The following is a 16,603-nucleotide window of genomic DNA, read 5'->3' as shown; positions in this document are numbered from 1 at the left end:
CAGTTCGGCGTCGTAACCGACTTCGATGGCCACTGGCACGCTGGAGAAGTGTGCTCTTCCCGGGCAGATGGCAGACAGCATGTATGGCATTGTGTGGGCGAGCGGTTTGCTGATGTCAATGTTGTGAACAGAGTGCCACATGGTGGTGGTGGTGGGGTTATGGTATGGGCAGGCATAATCTACGGACAACGAACACCGTGACGAGATCCTGAGGCCCATTGTCATGCCATTCATCCGCCGCCATCACCTTATGTTTCAGCATGAATGATGCACAGCTCCATGTCGCAAGGATCTGTACACAATTCCTGGAAGCTGAAAATGTCCCAGTTCTTCCATGGCCTGCATACTCACCAGACATGTCACCCATTGAGCATGTTTGGGATGCTCTGGATCGACGTGTACGACAGCATGTTCCAGTTCCCGCCAATATCCAGCAACTTCGCACTGCCATTGAAGAGGAGTGGGGTAACATTCCACAGCCACAATCAACAGCCTGATCAACTCCATGCGAAGGAGATGTGTCGCGCAGCGTGAGGCAAATGGTGGTCACACCAGATACTGACTGGTTTTCTGATCCATGGCCCTACCTTTTTTAAGGTATCTGTGACCAACAGATGCATATCTGTATTCCCAGTCGTGAAATCCATAGATTAGGGCCTAATGAATTTTTTTTAATTGATTGATTTCCTTATATGAACTGTAACTCAGTAAAATGTTTGAAATTGTTGCATGTTACATTTATATTTTTGTTCAGCGTACATGAGGGCAAAAATTGGGCAACTTCACTCCCCACTTCATATACCTCGAGAGATTGGTCAATAGTGAGACAAAATTAAAATTGAGAAATAAAAGCACTTTATTTATGCTTACATCAGATTGACCTCCAGAAGAGTCAGGAGTAGAACAACTGTAGATATGCCACCCGACTCCTTTGCTTCGCAAACTCCTTGTCACAAAGCAGCTATGTAAGACAAAAATTAAACAGATGTTATTGCTGACAATACCAGTATACAGTTACATCTCCATATTACTTTGTATAGTAACGCAAAGTCAAACTTATAAACCCACCTCTGTCCTCAAGGCTTTCCTCTCTAATGTGGGCAGTCTACCCCAGTCTGGGGAACCAAATTTCATAGGCCATGACACCTTCCGGTTTCGAGTAGTATCATGAGCATATGTCCCAGAGCTGCATCATAAAAACAGCTGTTAGTAGTCAATCTATTTGAAGATTGATACATGCAATACACTCTAAATTCCAAGCATCTGCCTCTAACCCTAGGAAGCTCTTTGCCACCTTCTCCTCCCTGCTGAATCCCATCCCCCCCCTCCTCCCTCTCTGTGGATGACTTCGTCAACCATTTTGAAAAGAAGGTTGACGACATCCGATCCTCGTTTGTTAAGTCAAATGACACTGCTGGTCCTGCTCACACTGCCCTACCCTATGCTTTGACTTCTTTCTCCCCTCTCTCTCCAGATGAAATCTTGCGACTTGTGACGGCCGGCCACCCAACAACCTGCCGCTTGACCCTATCCCCTCCTCTCTTCTCCAGACCATCTCCGGTGACCTTCTCCCTTACCTCACCTCGCTCATCAACTCATCCTTGACCGCTAGCTATGTCCCTTCCGTCTTCAAGAGAGCGAGAGTTGCACCCCTTCTCAAAAAACCAACACTCGATCCCTCCGATGTCAACAACTACAGACCAGTATCCCTTCTTTCTTTTCTCTCCAAAACTCTTGAGAGTGCCGTCTTTAGCCAACTCTCTTGCTATCTCTCTCAGAATGATCTTCTTGATCCAAACCAGTCAGGTTTCAAGACTGGTCATTCAACTGAGACTGCTCTTCTCTGTGTCACGGAGGCTCTCCGCACTGCTAAAGCTAACTCTCTCTCCTCTGTTCTTGTCCTTCTAGACCTGTCTGCTGCCTTTGATACTGTGAACCATCAGATCCTCCTCTCCACCCTCTCCGAGTTGGGAATCTCCGGTGCGGCTCACTCTTGGATTGCGTCCTACCTGACCGGTCGCTCCTACCAAGTGGCGTGGCGAGAATCTGTCTCCGCACCACGTGCTCTCACCACTGGTGTCCCCCAGGGCTCAGTTCTAGGCCCTCTCCTATTCTCGCTATACACCAAGTCACTTGGCTCTGTCATATCCTCACATGGCCTCTCCTATCATTGCTACGCAGACGACACACAACTAATCTTCTCCTTTCCCCCTTCTGATAACCAGGTGGCGAATCGCATCTCTGCATGTCTGGCAGACATATCAGTGTGGATGACGGATCACCACCTCAAGCTGAACCTCGGCAAGACGGAGCTGCTCTTCCTCCCGGGGAAGGACTGCCCGTTCCATGATCTCGCCATCACGGTTGACAACTCCGTTGTGTCCTCCTCCCAGAGTGCGAAGAGCCTTGGCGTGACCCTGTTGTTCTCCGCTAACATCAAGGCGGTGACCCGATCCTGTAGGTTCATGCTCTACAACATTAGGAGAGTACGACCCTGCCTTACACAGGAAGCGGCACAGGTCCTAATCCAGGCACTTGTCATCTCCAGTCTGGATTACTGCAACTCGCTGTTGGCTGGGCTCCCTGCCTGTGCCATTAAACCCCTACAACTCATCCAGAATGCCGCAGCCCGTCTGGTGTTCAACCTTCCCAAGTTCTCTCACGTCACCCCGCTCCTCCGCATACTCCACTGGCTTCCAGTTGAAGCTCGCATCTGCTACAAGACCATGGTGCTTGCCTACGGAGCTGTGAGGGGAACAGCACCTCCGTACCTTCAGGCTCTGATCAGTCCCTACACCCAAACGAGGGCATTGCGTTCATCCACCTCTGGCCTGCTGGCCCCCCTACCTCTGCGGAAGCACAGTTCCCGCTCAGCCCAGTCAAAACTGTTCGCTGCTCTGGCACTCCAATGGTGGAACAAGCTCCCTCACGATGCCAGGACACTCACCACCTTCCGGAGACACTTGAAACCCCACCTCTTTAAGGAATACCTGGGATAGGATAAAGTAATCCTTCTACCCCCCCTTACCCCACCCCAAAGAAAAAATAAATAAATAAAATAAAAAATAAAAACATATTGTAAAGTGGTTATCCAACTGGCTATAAGGTGAATGCACCAATTTGTAAGTCGCTCTGGATAAGAGCGTCTGCTAAATGACGTAAATGTAAATGTAAACATTGATACAATATCCCTCCACCTCAACTTTTTTTCATTGTTCCCCTCTAATCAGGGTCTCAGATACTCAAAAGGTTCTACAGCTGCACCATCGAGAGCATCCTGACTGGTTGCATCACTGCCTGGAATGGCAACTGCTCGGCCTCCGACCGCAAGGCACTACAGAGGGTAGTGCGTACGGCCCAGTACATCACTGGGGCCAAGTTTCCTGCCATCCAGGACCTCTATACCAGGCGGTGTCAGAGGAAGGCCCTACAAATCGTCAAAGACTCCAACCACCCTAGTCATAGACTGTTCTCTCTGCTACCGCATGGCAAGCGGTACCGGAGCACCAAGTCTAGGTCCAGGAGGCTTCTAAACAGCTTCTACCCCCAAGCCATAAGACTCCTGAACATCTAATAAAATGGCTACCCAGACTATTTGCATTGCCCCCCCACCCCCTTTACGCTCCTGCTACTCTTTGTTTTATCTATGCATAGTCACTTTAATAACTCTACCTACATGTACAGTACCAGTCAAAAGTTTGGACACACCTACTCATTCAAGGGTTTTTCTTTATTTTTACTATTTTTTACATTGTAGAATAATAGTGAAGACATCAAAACTATGAAATAACACATAAAATCTAATTTTATTTGTCACATACACGTGTTTAGCAGATGTTATAGCGGGTGTAGCGAAATGCTTGTGCTTCTAGCTCCGACAGTGCAGTAATATCTAACAATTAATATCTAACAATTTCACAACATATACCTAATACACACAAAACTAGTAAGGAATGGAATTTAAGAAAATATACATATATGGATAAGCAATGACAGAGCAGCATGGACTAAGATACGGTAGAATATTATAGAATAGAATACAGTATATACATATGAGATGAGTAGTGCACGATATGTAAACATTATTAAAGTGACTGTAAACATTATTAAAGTGACTGTAAACATTATTAAAGTGACTAGTGTTCCATTTCTGGCCAGTGATTTCAATAGGCAGCAGCAGCCTCTAATGTGCTAGTGATGGCTATTAAACAGTCTGATGGCCTTGAGATAGAAGCTGTTTTTCATTCTCTCGGTCCCAGCTTTGATGCACCTGTACTGACCTCGCCTTCTGGATGATAGCGGGGTGAACAGGCAGTGGCTCGGGTGGTTGATGTCATTGATGATCTTTTTGGCCTTCCTGTGACATCGGGTGCTGTATGTGTCTTGGAGGGCGGGTAGTTTGCCCCCGATAATGCGTTCGGCAGACCGCACCACCCTCTGGAGAGCCCTGCGGTTGCGGGCGGTGCAGTAGCCATACCAGGTGGTGATACAGCCCGACAGGATGCTCTCAATTGTGCATCTGTAAAGGTTTGTGAGGGTTTTAGGTGCCAAGCCGAATTTCTTCAGCCTCCTGAGGTTGAAGAGGCTCTGTTGCGCCTTCTTCACCACACTGTCTGCGTGGGTGGACCATTTCAGTTTGTCGGTGATGTGTACGCCAAGGAACTTGAAGCTTTCCACCTTCTCCACTGCTGTCCCGTCGATTGATGATGATTGAGTTGGAGGCGTGCTTGGCCACGCAGTCATGGGTGAACAGGGAGTACAGGAGGGGGCTGAGCATGGACCCTTGTGGGGCCCCAGTGTTGAGGATCAGCGTCAGGAAGTCCAGGACCCAATTGCACAGGGCGGGGTTGAGACCCAGGGCCTCGAGCTTGATGATGAGCTTGGAGGGTACTATGGTGTTGAATGCTGAGCTACAGTCAATGAACAGCAGTCTTACATAGATATTCCTCTTGTCCAGATGGGATAGGGCAGTGTGCAGTGTGATGGCGATTGCATCGTCTGTCGATCTATTGGGGCGGTAAGCAAATTGGAATCATGTAGTAACCAAAAACCACCCTTTGCCTTGATGACAGCTTTGCACACTCTTGGCATTCTCTCAACCAGCTTCACCTGGAATGCTTTTCCAACAGTCTTGAAGGAGTTCCCACATATGCTGAGCACTTGTTGGCTGCTTTTCCTTCACTCTGCCGTCCGACTCATCCCAAACCATCTCAATTAGGTTGAGGTCGGGGGATTGTGGAGGCCAGGTCATCTGATGCAGCACTCCATCACTCTCCTTCTTGGTAAAATAGCCCTTACACATCCTGGAGGTGCGTTGGGCCATTGTCCTGTTGAAAAACAAATGATAGTCCCACTAAGCCCAAACCAGATGGGATGGCGTACCGCTGCAGAATGCTGTGGTAGCCATGCTGGTTAAGTGTGCCTTGAATTCTAAATAAATCACAGAGTGTCACCAGCAAAGCACCCCCACACCATAACACCTCTATGCTTTACGGTGGGAAATACACATATGGAGATATCCTGTTCACCCACACACGCGGTTTGAACCAAACATTTCCAATTTGGACTCCAGACCAAAGGACACATTTCCACCGGTCTAATGTCCACTGCTCGTGTTTCTTGGCCCAAGCAGGTCTCTTCTTCTTATTGGTGTCCTTAACATTTTAGTCATTTAGCAGACGCTCTTATCCAGAGCGACTTACAGTTAGTGAGTGCATACATTTTCATACTGGCCCCCCGTGTGAATCGAACCCACAACCCTGGCGTTGCAAGCGCCATGCTCTACCAACTGAGCTACACGGGGGGCTAGTAGTGGTTTCTTTGCAGCAATTCGACCATGAAGGCCTGATTCACACAGTCCCCTCTGAACAGTTGATGTTGAGATGTGTCTGTTTATTTGGGCTGCAATTTCTGAGGCTGGTAACTCTAATGAACTTATTCTCTGCAGCCGAGTTAACTCTGGGTCTTCCTTTCCTGTGGCGGTCCTCATGAGAGCCAGTTTCATCATAGCGCTTGATGGTTTTTGCAACTGCACTTGAAGAAACTTTCAAAGTTCTTGAAATGTTCCGTATTGACTGACCTTCATGTCTTAAAGTAATGATGGACTGTCGTTTGTCTTTGCTTATTTGAGCTGTTCTTGCCAATAATATGGACTTGGTCTTTTACCAAATAGGGCTATCTTCTGATTGGCTCAAATGCATTAAGAAGGAAATCAATTCCACAAATTAACTTTTAAGAAGGCACACCTGTTTATTGTAAAAATAAAGAAAAACCTATGAATGAGTTGGTGTGTCCAAACTTTTGACTGGTAGTGTACATATTACCTAAATTACCTCGACTAACCGGTGCCCCCGCACATTGACTCTGTGCCGGTACCCCCTGTATATAGCCTCGCTATTGTTATTTTACTATTGTTATTTTTCTGCTGCTCTTTAATTATTTGTTACTTTTATCTATTTATTTTTGGGGGTATTCTTTCTTAAAACTATTGTTGGTTAAGGGCTTGTAAGTAAGTATTTCACTGTAAGGTCTACACCGGTTGTATTCGGCGCATGTGACAAATACCATTTCATTTGATTTGATTTAGACCTGGGACACCAGGTGGGTGCAATTAATTATCAGATAGAACAGAAAAGCAGCAGGCTCCGGGCCTAGTAGGGTAAGAGTTGAATACCCCTGCAATAGATAATCAGTGTTTTCCTATTATGGACAGTTTGGAAAGGGTGCCACTCCAGTAGCATTCACTCACCCTGGGTTGGAGTCAGCTGTAACAGGGTTGGTCCTGAACCTCTGTGTGGTGGAGCTGAAGGGGATTCTGCCAGGAGGGTACACTTTAGACCAGGTTCTGTCCTGCTGATACCTCTGAGGGGAAGGAGTGATTGTCTGGGTGGTTGGAGGAAAACATTTAATGAGAGAAGGATATTCAGAGACCTAAAAACAGAAGTAAGCTTTACATATATATATATTTAAAATTGCTTTCAATGTCATGCCAATAGGTTGACTAATTTCTCACTTCATTAGATAAATGTTTAGGTTTTTTCAAAACAGGTTGCTATCAACATAAATCATGCATATTCTCATAAGGCTTTAACATCATACCTGAGCAAAGGGCAGAAACCGTGCAGAAGTCCTTGCAGCAAGAGTGTATCCTTTCTTACTCTCAGGTCTCTTCTGTACATCATACAGAATGGTGCCAACCTGTTGGAACAATGACCAACATGGAAAACCTCACCGGAGAAGGTAAGGAGATCCTAATATTATTTGAACTGGCTGTTTGAGTAGCTTCTGCAATGCACTATTTATTACAATGCGGAAAACAACCGAATTGGTTTATTTGAGATCAACAGGATAACAGATCTTTATGAAGTGTATGGATAGAAGGTCGTTGAAAGAACATAACAGTAGGCTACTTGGAAAAACTCACATGATTATCATAGCAGCCGGGGCCACGGTGTGGGGCTCCCTCCAGTGACAGTTTATTGCCCAGCCAGTTAGGTGCACAGTGGGTCGGAAACAACTTTCGTTCCTGGCAGCTGCCAAACGCAACGCTCCGCAGGGAAGCTTTACATTCAAAGACAAGATTGGAAATTTTTTATTGACGCTAATAGATAAAAACTGCGACACATAAAAAAATCGGAATGGGTGGTTGCTAATAATCTCACCTGCATCCCGCGCCGCCATGTTCCCTCTTCCTTTTGTTTACCTTCTTACCCGGTAACGATGGTAACCAGGTGGCTGGATGGGTATAGAAACGATCCAGCTTTTGTCAAATTAACGTGAAAGGTATATATATATATTATTATTTTTAAAAAATTAGGGGGGTAACCCTTTTCTTAACCTTCTACTAACCTGCTGCGTAAATTCTCCTAACCTGCTATGAAAAGTCAAAACTGAGGTTATTTTTGACATGATGGATGCGTGTAAATTATGCAAGTATTTGGCTGGAAACTTCAGGTTGACATGATTGGCTACTCTGTTCTCCACTTTCAACGAATGAGAATGAACTTGTTTAATTTACTTTTGCAATTTAATAATGTGACCGTAATGCAATATTCATGATGATAATTACAATAAAAAATATGTTCTTTGGAGGCAATGTTTGGACAGTGTGACCAGACAAATAAAAAAAACGGTTACACCTGTTTAAGCCAAGGTTGTGGGACATTTTAAACTACCAATGCAGCCGTTTTTATCTCAATATGAAATCATGTTAAGGTAACAATTAAGTCAAAAAGAATAAAAATATATCTTCTTAGCAAAGAGTAATTTCTCAAGCAAGAATTGGATGTTCTGATTTGGGAGGGGAAACTGAAAACTAGCTGCTATTGGCAGAGAGGTTTGGAACTCTCTTTTTCTCTTTATTGGTCATTAACTAATGACATCAGACAGGCCAAAACTACATCCCACCAAAACAGGCTGAAATTTCAGGCAGTCTTTTTAAACAGCACTTACACTAAAAGGGCATGTATTATTTCAGTATTATTCCAACCTCATATTGGATATATACATAAAATACAGGAAAAACGTTATTGACTCCACTGGGCCTTAAAGGATAGTGTTTAAGAGGCCATTTTTTTCTTTTTAATAAATTACATTAGTCGCTTCATGATGGCAAAGCATTGGATTTGAGCATACATTTGGTACTGTATGTGTAGGGGCATGAAGGTCCCTGATAGTTGACATTTCATGTAATTTCAGCATAACTTTACAGATGTCAATAATAAAATAAAAAACAGGCCAGCATTGTTGAGCAGAACGTTCTTTTTGGAAGTGATACAAAACATAATTTGCACAGCATTCTGTGATCTCAAAGTCATCCCACTGGCATTTCCAACAGCAATATTTAGGGTAGGCATTGTCAATAGCATAAGTCTGCACACATACATTCACCTTCATATATTCATGCAATTCTTTCATTATTATTATTAGTCTTTAAATTACACAGCTGAGAAACTTACAAACAAGGCAAGCGAAATACAAATAAATCAGTCCCCCAACATGCTACAATCACATTCATTAAATTGGCAACAAAAGCTTATCTCTGACGATCATCGGTATTACTTGTATAAACAATACCCCTTAATTGGCACTCATTGACTCATTGGCACATGCGTGATCCGAGAAGGTATCAAGGCAAAAGGGGAGTATTGACAGTACATCATGCAGTTTCCTTTGGGCAAGTCCAGATTAGGAGAGAGGCTATGGAATGTACCACCTTGCAAGACAAAAGGGTAACACCGACATAGAAACACATGGATGGTGTCAGAGGAACACAGGCTGTGTCAGGGAAAGGCCCAAGAAATTGTCAAACTCCAGCCACCAAGTCATAGACTGTTCTCTCTGCTACCGCACGGCAAGCGGTACCGATGTACCAAGTCTGGAACCAACAGGACCCTGAACAGCTTCTACCCGCAAGCCATAAGACTGTAAATGGTTTGTTAAATTGTTAACCAACAGCTACCCGGACTATGTGCATTGACCCTTTTTGAACTAACTGTTTTGACTCATCACATAAGGTGCCGCTACTGTTGCATTGTTGGGAAGGGCCCATAAGAAAGCATTTCACTGTTAGTCTACACCTGTTGTTTACGAAGCATGTGACAAATAAAATGTGATTTGATAAAGGCTAAGAGGATGGGAATGCTCAATGCTGACAATCAGAGAACAGGGGTGGAGGTGGCTAAAGCAAGTAAGCAAATAACAACATAATATATTGAACAACTCATGAGCAAATCAAAGTGGATGGAACATAAGTTAGGGGAGTGAAGGGGTTTGCCTGGTTCCAGATCTGTTTGTATTGTCTTGCCAACTCACATTGTCACATGGTCAACGTCACACGATAATTACCATAGGGGTAAGGAAAGACAGCACAAACAGATCTGGGACCAAGCTCGGGGGCGTTCTCTTGTCTTCATTACTCCGACTGAGGCACGGAGATTGAGGGGCCTTTAGGGTCGTCAAAGCGGTCCATGGAGCGTAGCTGCATGATCATGTGCAGGCCGTAGGTGAGGATTAGCAGCATCAGCAGAGAGGTGATCAGGCCCATCCAGATCCCTGGTGTGAAGAAGCCAGCACAGTCACTGGCATAGGAGAAATCTGTTGTTCTGTTCAGTATACTGAAGCCTTGGATCTAGATGGGGAATGAGGGGAAACAGACATAAGCGAAATTAGTAACAATGAATTAGAGAGTAGAGACTGAACACTTTTTGTTCAAAGAACCCTCTAGAACACTGCTTATTGAAAGGCTCTTTCTTTTCTGACATTCATGCATCAGTACCTGGAAGTCGGTGAAGAGGATCCTCCACTGGGTAGCATTCTGAGTGCGGGGCACAAGCAGTGCATTACGGAAGTTGTTGACATTCTGGCAGTGGAAAGAGTACTCTGCGGGGGCATAGATGCCCCGGCTGCCATTGTAGATGGCTGTATCGGCATTGAATAGCAGTTCCACTGTGTCCAGGGTGAACCAGTTTCGTGCAGATACAGGGTAGCGCCGCTGGCTCATGGAGAAGCTGGAGAAGATGAGACTTGGTGAGTGTCATGCTTTAATTAAGCAATAAGGCACCTTGGGGGTTTGTGGTATATTGCCAATATACCACGGCTAAGGGCTGTATCCAGGCACTCTGCATCACGTCGTGCATGGATACAGCCCTTAGCCGTGGTATATATATACCACAAACCCCTGAGGTGCCTTATTGCTATTATAAACTGGTTACCAATGCAATTAGAGCAGTACAAATAAATTATTTCAGCCAATCAGCTTTCAGGGCTCGAACCACCCAGTTTATAATATATAACAAGACACATCTAAATGTGTGTAACCTCACGCTTAATATAGGAGTGAGAATGTACAGGAATTAATTGTTTATACATTGAGCAGATAGATACATGCAGGAGCAAGGTGGTGTATTTTCATAGGAACTGACGCTCTGCACTTTGTTAGCGTAATCTTTTATAATACTTGTTTTGCGTATTATCATGATAAAACTACATTATAATACTTACATGAGACGGAAGGGGTTGTACGTTGGAACAGAACTTCCATAATCAAGGACAAGCCTGAGAAAGACAAGCACACGTTGGATTCAAAAAATCCGCCATTATTGTATTGCATAATAGTAATAATGTCACCAATAAACAAATCCCAATTTATTAAGTCAACACACAATTGGGTAATTTGATAGTGCTAAGAGATGTAACACTTGTACCATAAGACACTAATCAACAGTGGGACTATACTATGTAGTACATAATAAAAAGTGTCATGTCATAGTAAAAAGAGTATCAGGCTCACTTTGAGTTTGTTCCATTACAGAAGGACCCAGCCGTGCTCACAGAGCCACCTGGAGCAAAGGTCAATGGACCAAGGTCAATCCATTCCAGGTTATTAAAGCTGACGTTGAGATTCTGGGCCCAGAGCATGATGCAAGGGCCATTAGTAGTGTTAAACGTCAAAGGAGGTTTGACCTCATTGACAACCGTCTGCAGCAAGGACCGGCCTATAGAAGACTGGCCAACCATGGATTTCTCCTCAATCACCTAGGGATCAAGAAGGTGAGTAGAACACAATAATAAATCAATAAAACTACAACTTTATTGATAAGGTGAGTAGAACATAACAAAATAACACCACGTCACTTTATTTTAAATCAGGTGAGGGGACAGTAGAAACTACAATGCTGAAAACGTGCTGATACAGTGAGGGAAAAAAGTATTTGATCCCCTGCTGATTTTGTACGTTTGCCCACTGACAAAGAAATGATCAGTCTATAATTTTAAATGGTAGGTTTATTTGAACAGTGAGAGACAGAATAACAACAGAAAAATCCAGAAAAACGCATGTCAAAAATGTTATAAATTGATTTGCATTTTAATGAGGGAAATAAGTATTTGACCCCCTTTCAATGAGAAAGATTTCTGCCTCCCAGGTGTCTTTTATACAGGTAACGAGCTGAGATTAGGAGCACACTCTTAAAGGGAGTGCTCCTAATCTCAGCTTGTTACCTGTATAAAAGACACCTGTCCACAGAAGCAATCAATCAATCAGATTACAAACTCTCCACCATGGCCAAGACCAAAGAGCTCTCCAAGGATGTCAGGGACAAGATTGTAGACCTACACAAGGCTGGAATGGGCTACAAGACCATCACCAAGCAGCTTGGTGAGAAGGTGACAACAGTTGGTGCGATTATTCGCAAATGGAAGAAACACAAAGTAACTGTCAATCTCCCTCGGCCTGGGGCTCCATGTAAGATCTCACCTCGTGAAGTTGCAATGATCATGAGAACGGTGAGGAATCCGCCCAGAACTACACGGGAGGATCTTGTCAATGATCTCAAGGCAGCTGGGACCATAGTCACCAAGAAAACAATTGGTAACACACTATGCCGTGAAGGACTGAAATCCTGCAGCGCCCGCAAGGTCCCCCTGCTCAAGAAAGCACATATACATGCCCGTCTTAAGTTTGCCAATGAACATCTGAATGATTCAGAGGAGAACTGGGTGAAAGTGTTGTGGTCAGATGAGACCAAAATGGAGCTCTTTGGCATCAACTCAACTCGCCGTGTTTGGAGGAGGAGGAATGCTGCCTATGACCCCAAGAACACCATCCCCACCGTCAAACATGGAGGTGGAAACATTATGCTTTGGGGGTATTTTTCTGCTAAGGGGACAGGACAACTTCACCGCATCAAAGGGATGATGGACAGGGCCATGTACCGTCAAATCTTGGGTAAGAACCTCCTTCCCTCAGCCAGGACATTGAAAATGGGTCGTGAATGGGTATTCCAGCATGACAATGACCCAAAACACACGGCCAAGGCAACAAAGGAGTGGCTCAAGAAGAAGCACATTAAGGTCCTGGAGTGGCCTAGCCAGTCTCCAGACCTTAATCCCATAGAAAATCTGTGGAGGGAGCTGAAGGTTCGAGTTGCCAAACGTCAGCCTCGAAACCTTAATGACTTGGAGAAGATCTGCAAAGAGGAGTGGGACAAAATCCCTCCTGAGATGTGTGCAAACCTGGTGGCCAACTACATGAAACGTCTGACCTCTGTGATTGCCAACAAGGGTTTTGGCACCAAGTACTAAGTCATGTTTTGCAGAGGGGTCAAATACTTATTTCTCTCATTAAAATGCAAATCAATTTATAACATTTTTGACATGTGTTTTTCTGGATTTTTTTGTTGTTATTCTGTCTCTCACTGTTCAAATAAACCTACCATTAAAATTATAGACTGATCATGTCTTTGTCAGTGGGCAAACGTACAAAATCAGCAGGGGATCAAATACTTTTTTCCCTCACTGTACATCATGTAGATAAGAAGCATATGTTTGATTATTTTAAAGTGACTTACTCGTGAGGGCTTGAGTCCAGTGTAAATAGCAGTGTAGGGAACACCCTGGGCTTTCATGATGCTCAGAACCTTACCAATGACCTCATCTAGGAAGAGAGGAAAATGCATCACTCAGACATACTGTATGACACATTGTTTGAGTCACAGAAATAAGTAGTTATTGAATACATAAATACCAATACATAAAATAACAACACGATCTGGACAAGAACAATAAATGGCCAAAACTTCAACTTACCATTGCTACGCAGGACTTCCTTACAGGACGGGTAAGCACTGGAACACAAACAAAGTGCATGAATATACAATACATGCTTAAGTTACTGTACGATTGTGAACCAATCAATCAAATAGTATTTTTCCAAAACAATGGACCGTATTACCCAGTAGGATAGGGCAGGTTGATAAGCAGTAGAGTGTTGTCTGATGCATTGAGTCGGAGATGCTCCAGTGTGTCTGAGTCTACGCTGAGTGGGGAGACACCCAGCTTCTCCCGTAGAAGACCTGGGACTGCACTAGCATCAAGCCATGATAGTGCAGGCAGCACCAACGGTGAAGGGGAAGACTGCAATGCAGACTGAGAGAAAGAAAGGTCAAAGTTAGTTATCAACCTACATCTGGGTCTGAATTTCTAAAGCACCTCAAAGTAGGAGTGCTGATGTAGGATTAGATCCCCACTGTCCATGTAATTTTATTCATTGTGATTTAAAACAGTGGTTCTCAAACCTGTCCTCAGGGACCCCCAGCTGTTCCATGTATGATCTATTCCAAAGCTACCACACCTGATTAAACTTGTTAACTAATCATCATGCCCTTGAATAGGTGAATCAGTTGAGCTAGTTCAGGGCTACAACAACATGGTGAAACGTCTTGGGGTCCCAGAGTAGAGGTTTGAGAACCACTGATCATAGATCACCACTGAGACGCTTTATAAATAGTCCCGTGTAGCTCAGTTGGTAGAGCATGGCGCTTGCAACGCCAGGGTTGTGGGTTCGTTTCCCACGGGGGGCCAGTATGAAAATGTATGCACTCACTAACTGTAAGTCGCTCTGGATAAGAGCGTCTGCTAAATGACTAAAATGTAAATGTAAATGAATATGGGCCCTGATCATATTAGTATCTCAATACCCAGCCTCACCTCAAAGGATATAATACTTACCTCCAGGTTGGGAAAGGCACTGTCTTGTTTGTTTCCAAAAACTCCTCCATACCTTGTGAAGTCATCTTTGCTCAGCTATGTAAAAAAAAAAAATAACACATATCAACAACATCAGTGTCATCTGCTTCTGAATTTGAGATTAATTAAAAACAGTACAATATAAAAAGCTAAAACCCTTTAACATAGTCTCATTATTACTACATATCTAAAACGGGTCGGTCTGAGAATGGGAAGTAGTAAAGGGGAAGTGGGACTGTGGCGCATTGTCACACCAGAGTGAGAAACACCAGGCCAGGGCATCACAAGGCTTAATTGCATTTCCATACAGGATTCACCCCAGTGTTTTACCCAAAAGGCTCAGACTTGTCCGTTTCCATCTACGTGGGCGGCACCAGTGTCTCACTGGGCCATGGCTCCGGCGGACCTGCTCTCACTTGGGGCCAAAGACAGGCCACTGGTACTTTTCCGCTGGCATTTACATAACAATGGCTAACTGTGAACAATGGCTAACTGTGAACTCTTCAAAAGTCCTCACAGACAGCCCTAGCTATGGAAACAATTTCCCTAGTATAACATAAGGGTTTATACACTAGTGTCTACCTCTATCACTCCAGTATCCCTGCACATTGTTAATATGGTACTGCAATTGACTGACCCTGTATATAGCTTACTTACTTTCTCATGTTCTTCTTATTTTTATTTATCGTGTGTTTTTGTTGTACCTTATGTTATGTTTAGTATTATATTGTTATTGATTACTGCATTGTTGGGGTTAGAGCTTGCAAGAAAGGCATTTCACTGCACTTGTGCACGTGACTTTAAAAACGTAACTTATTACAGTGAAAAAGCACACTGTACTGTAGCTGTCCTAGCTCTGCACTACTGCTCCCTAAAGCAGGAGTACAGTAGGCTATTCAGCTTTGACATTACAGTCTATAACTGGCATTGCATACTATGTGATCCAGCTTCAAATAGTATTTGCCAAGTAGTAGACAATTTTACATGGTACAACTGAATACAATTATGATTTATCTCAGGCCTGACCTTGTCCTGTAGGAAGAGCAGCACGTTGTGTGGGGCAGACCCCAGAGCAGAGTTTAGGTAGGACATCAGCTGGACATTAGATAGTATGTGACCAGCAGATGGAGATACCACGGGTGGCATGGTGTACCTGGAAATATGAACAAAATAGTTTTATATTTATAGAATAACAAGACATCTACCACAGTTGGACACATATCAACAACTAACATGGCAATGATTAGCAATACCTAAGACCCAATTTTATTAGAAAGGATAAATACATTTACCCTGATAACGTTAAACGTCTTATAAAAGTGAGTATAGCTACAAGGCTAGATAGCGATTGAGCTGGAATGGCTAGTTTAGCATGCTAGCTAAAATCCCATCGCTTTCAAACTAATAATACATATTTACCCTTCACTGGACCACATTACAAGTGGTACTTGACTGCTACAATGTCCAGAAGATAATAGGGCAAATAAAAGAGCAATAAAGGCCATGATAGTACGCATTTTACTTGACGACTCGGATCCTGCCATGATGGGTTTTCTTTTCCGTAAAGTCCAAGTCACGTGGGGTAAATCAGCTGACTGTCATGTGAGTCAATGGAACACTTCCTGCTCACGCAGCCTGCCCAGACCAATATTTTTACAAAGGGCACATTGAGCTTTTATAAACTATTTACAGGGATGGGAAATAATAACGCAATTCAATGTTAACCGTTTTTGGGGCCAAGCATTGTCACAAGTTGCAATATGCAAAGAAAAAAACAGCCCAATAAAGCCTGATTGTTGCAATTTATTTAGCACCACAATATTCTATATTTAATCTAATTAAATTAGATAAATATCTGTGACATTATATAATCTAATTAGGTTATGGTTAGTTTATTTGATTCGTAGCAGACGTATAGGCCTGTGATTGTATCAATTGTCTATCTGTGAACATCTGACAAAGTAATTGCAAGGCTGTTTATGGCTAATCTCAGAATATTGGTGATTATGATATGAGACTTTCAAAGTAAAACGGACGCTTTATTCTCCGAGAAACCTGTTTCGCTCTCCGTGGTCCT

At 43.7% G+C, this 16,603-nt stretch overlaps 2 protein-coding genes across 2 annotated transcripts; both read right to left on the bottom strand.

Moving 5' to 3' along the window:
- Positions 1-838: 838 nt before the first annotated feature.
- Positions 839-7,931, bottom strand: LOC121546739 (protein pitchfork). The gene is made up of 7 exons (XM_041857975.2): positions 7,849-7,931; positions 7,662-7,734; positions 7,424-7,560; positions 7,099-7,197; positions 6,749-6,882; positions 1,069-1,186; positions 839-961 (listed from the first exon to the last, which is right to left on the bottom strand). The coding sequence occupies exons 2-7, from the start codon at positions 7,678-7,680 to the stop codon at positions 893-895; spliced, it is 576 nt and encodes a 191-aa protein (XP_041713909.2). The 5' UTR covers positions 7,681-7,734; positions 7,849-7,931; the 3' UTR covers positions 839-892.
- Positions 7,932-9,542: 1,611 nt separating this feature from the next.
- Positions 9,543-16,110, bottom strand: LOC121545786 (V-type proton ATPase subunit S1). Its single transcript, XM_041856615.2, has 10 exons — positions 15,946-16,110; positions 15,553-15,679; positions 14,509-14,583; positions 13,733-13,926; positions 13,588-13,625; positions 13,350-13,435; positions 11,291-11,535; positions 11,002-11,055; positions 10,277-10,508; positions 9,543-10,129 (listed from the first exon to the last, which is right to left on the bottom strand). Exons 1-10 carry the CDS (start codon positions 16,068-16,070, stop codon positions 9,914-9,916), a joined length of 1,392 nt encoding a protein of 463 aa, XP_041712549.2. The 5' UTR covers positions 16,071-16,110; the 3' UTR covers positions 9,543-9,913.
- Between the last annotated feature and the right edge of the window lie 493 nt (positions 16,111-16,603).

The sequence above is a fragment of the Coregonus clupeaformis genome, chromosome 30 (genome assembly GCF_020615455.1).
Source record: "Coregonus clupeaformis isolate EN_2021a chromosome 30, ASM2061545v1, whole genome shotgun sequence".
Classification (NCBI taxonomy): Eukaryota; Metazoa; Chordata; class Actinopteri; order Salmoniformes; family Salmonidae; genus Coregonus; species Coregonus clupeaformis.
The sequence above is the reverse complement of the archived record's forward strand: the minus strand, read 5'-3'. Positions and strand labels throughout refer to the sequence as shown.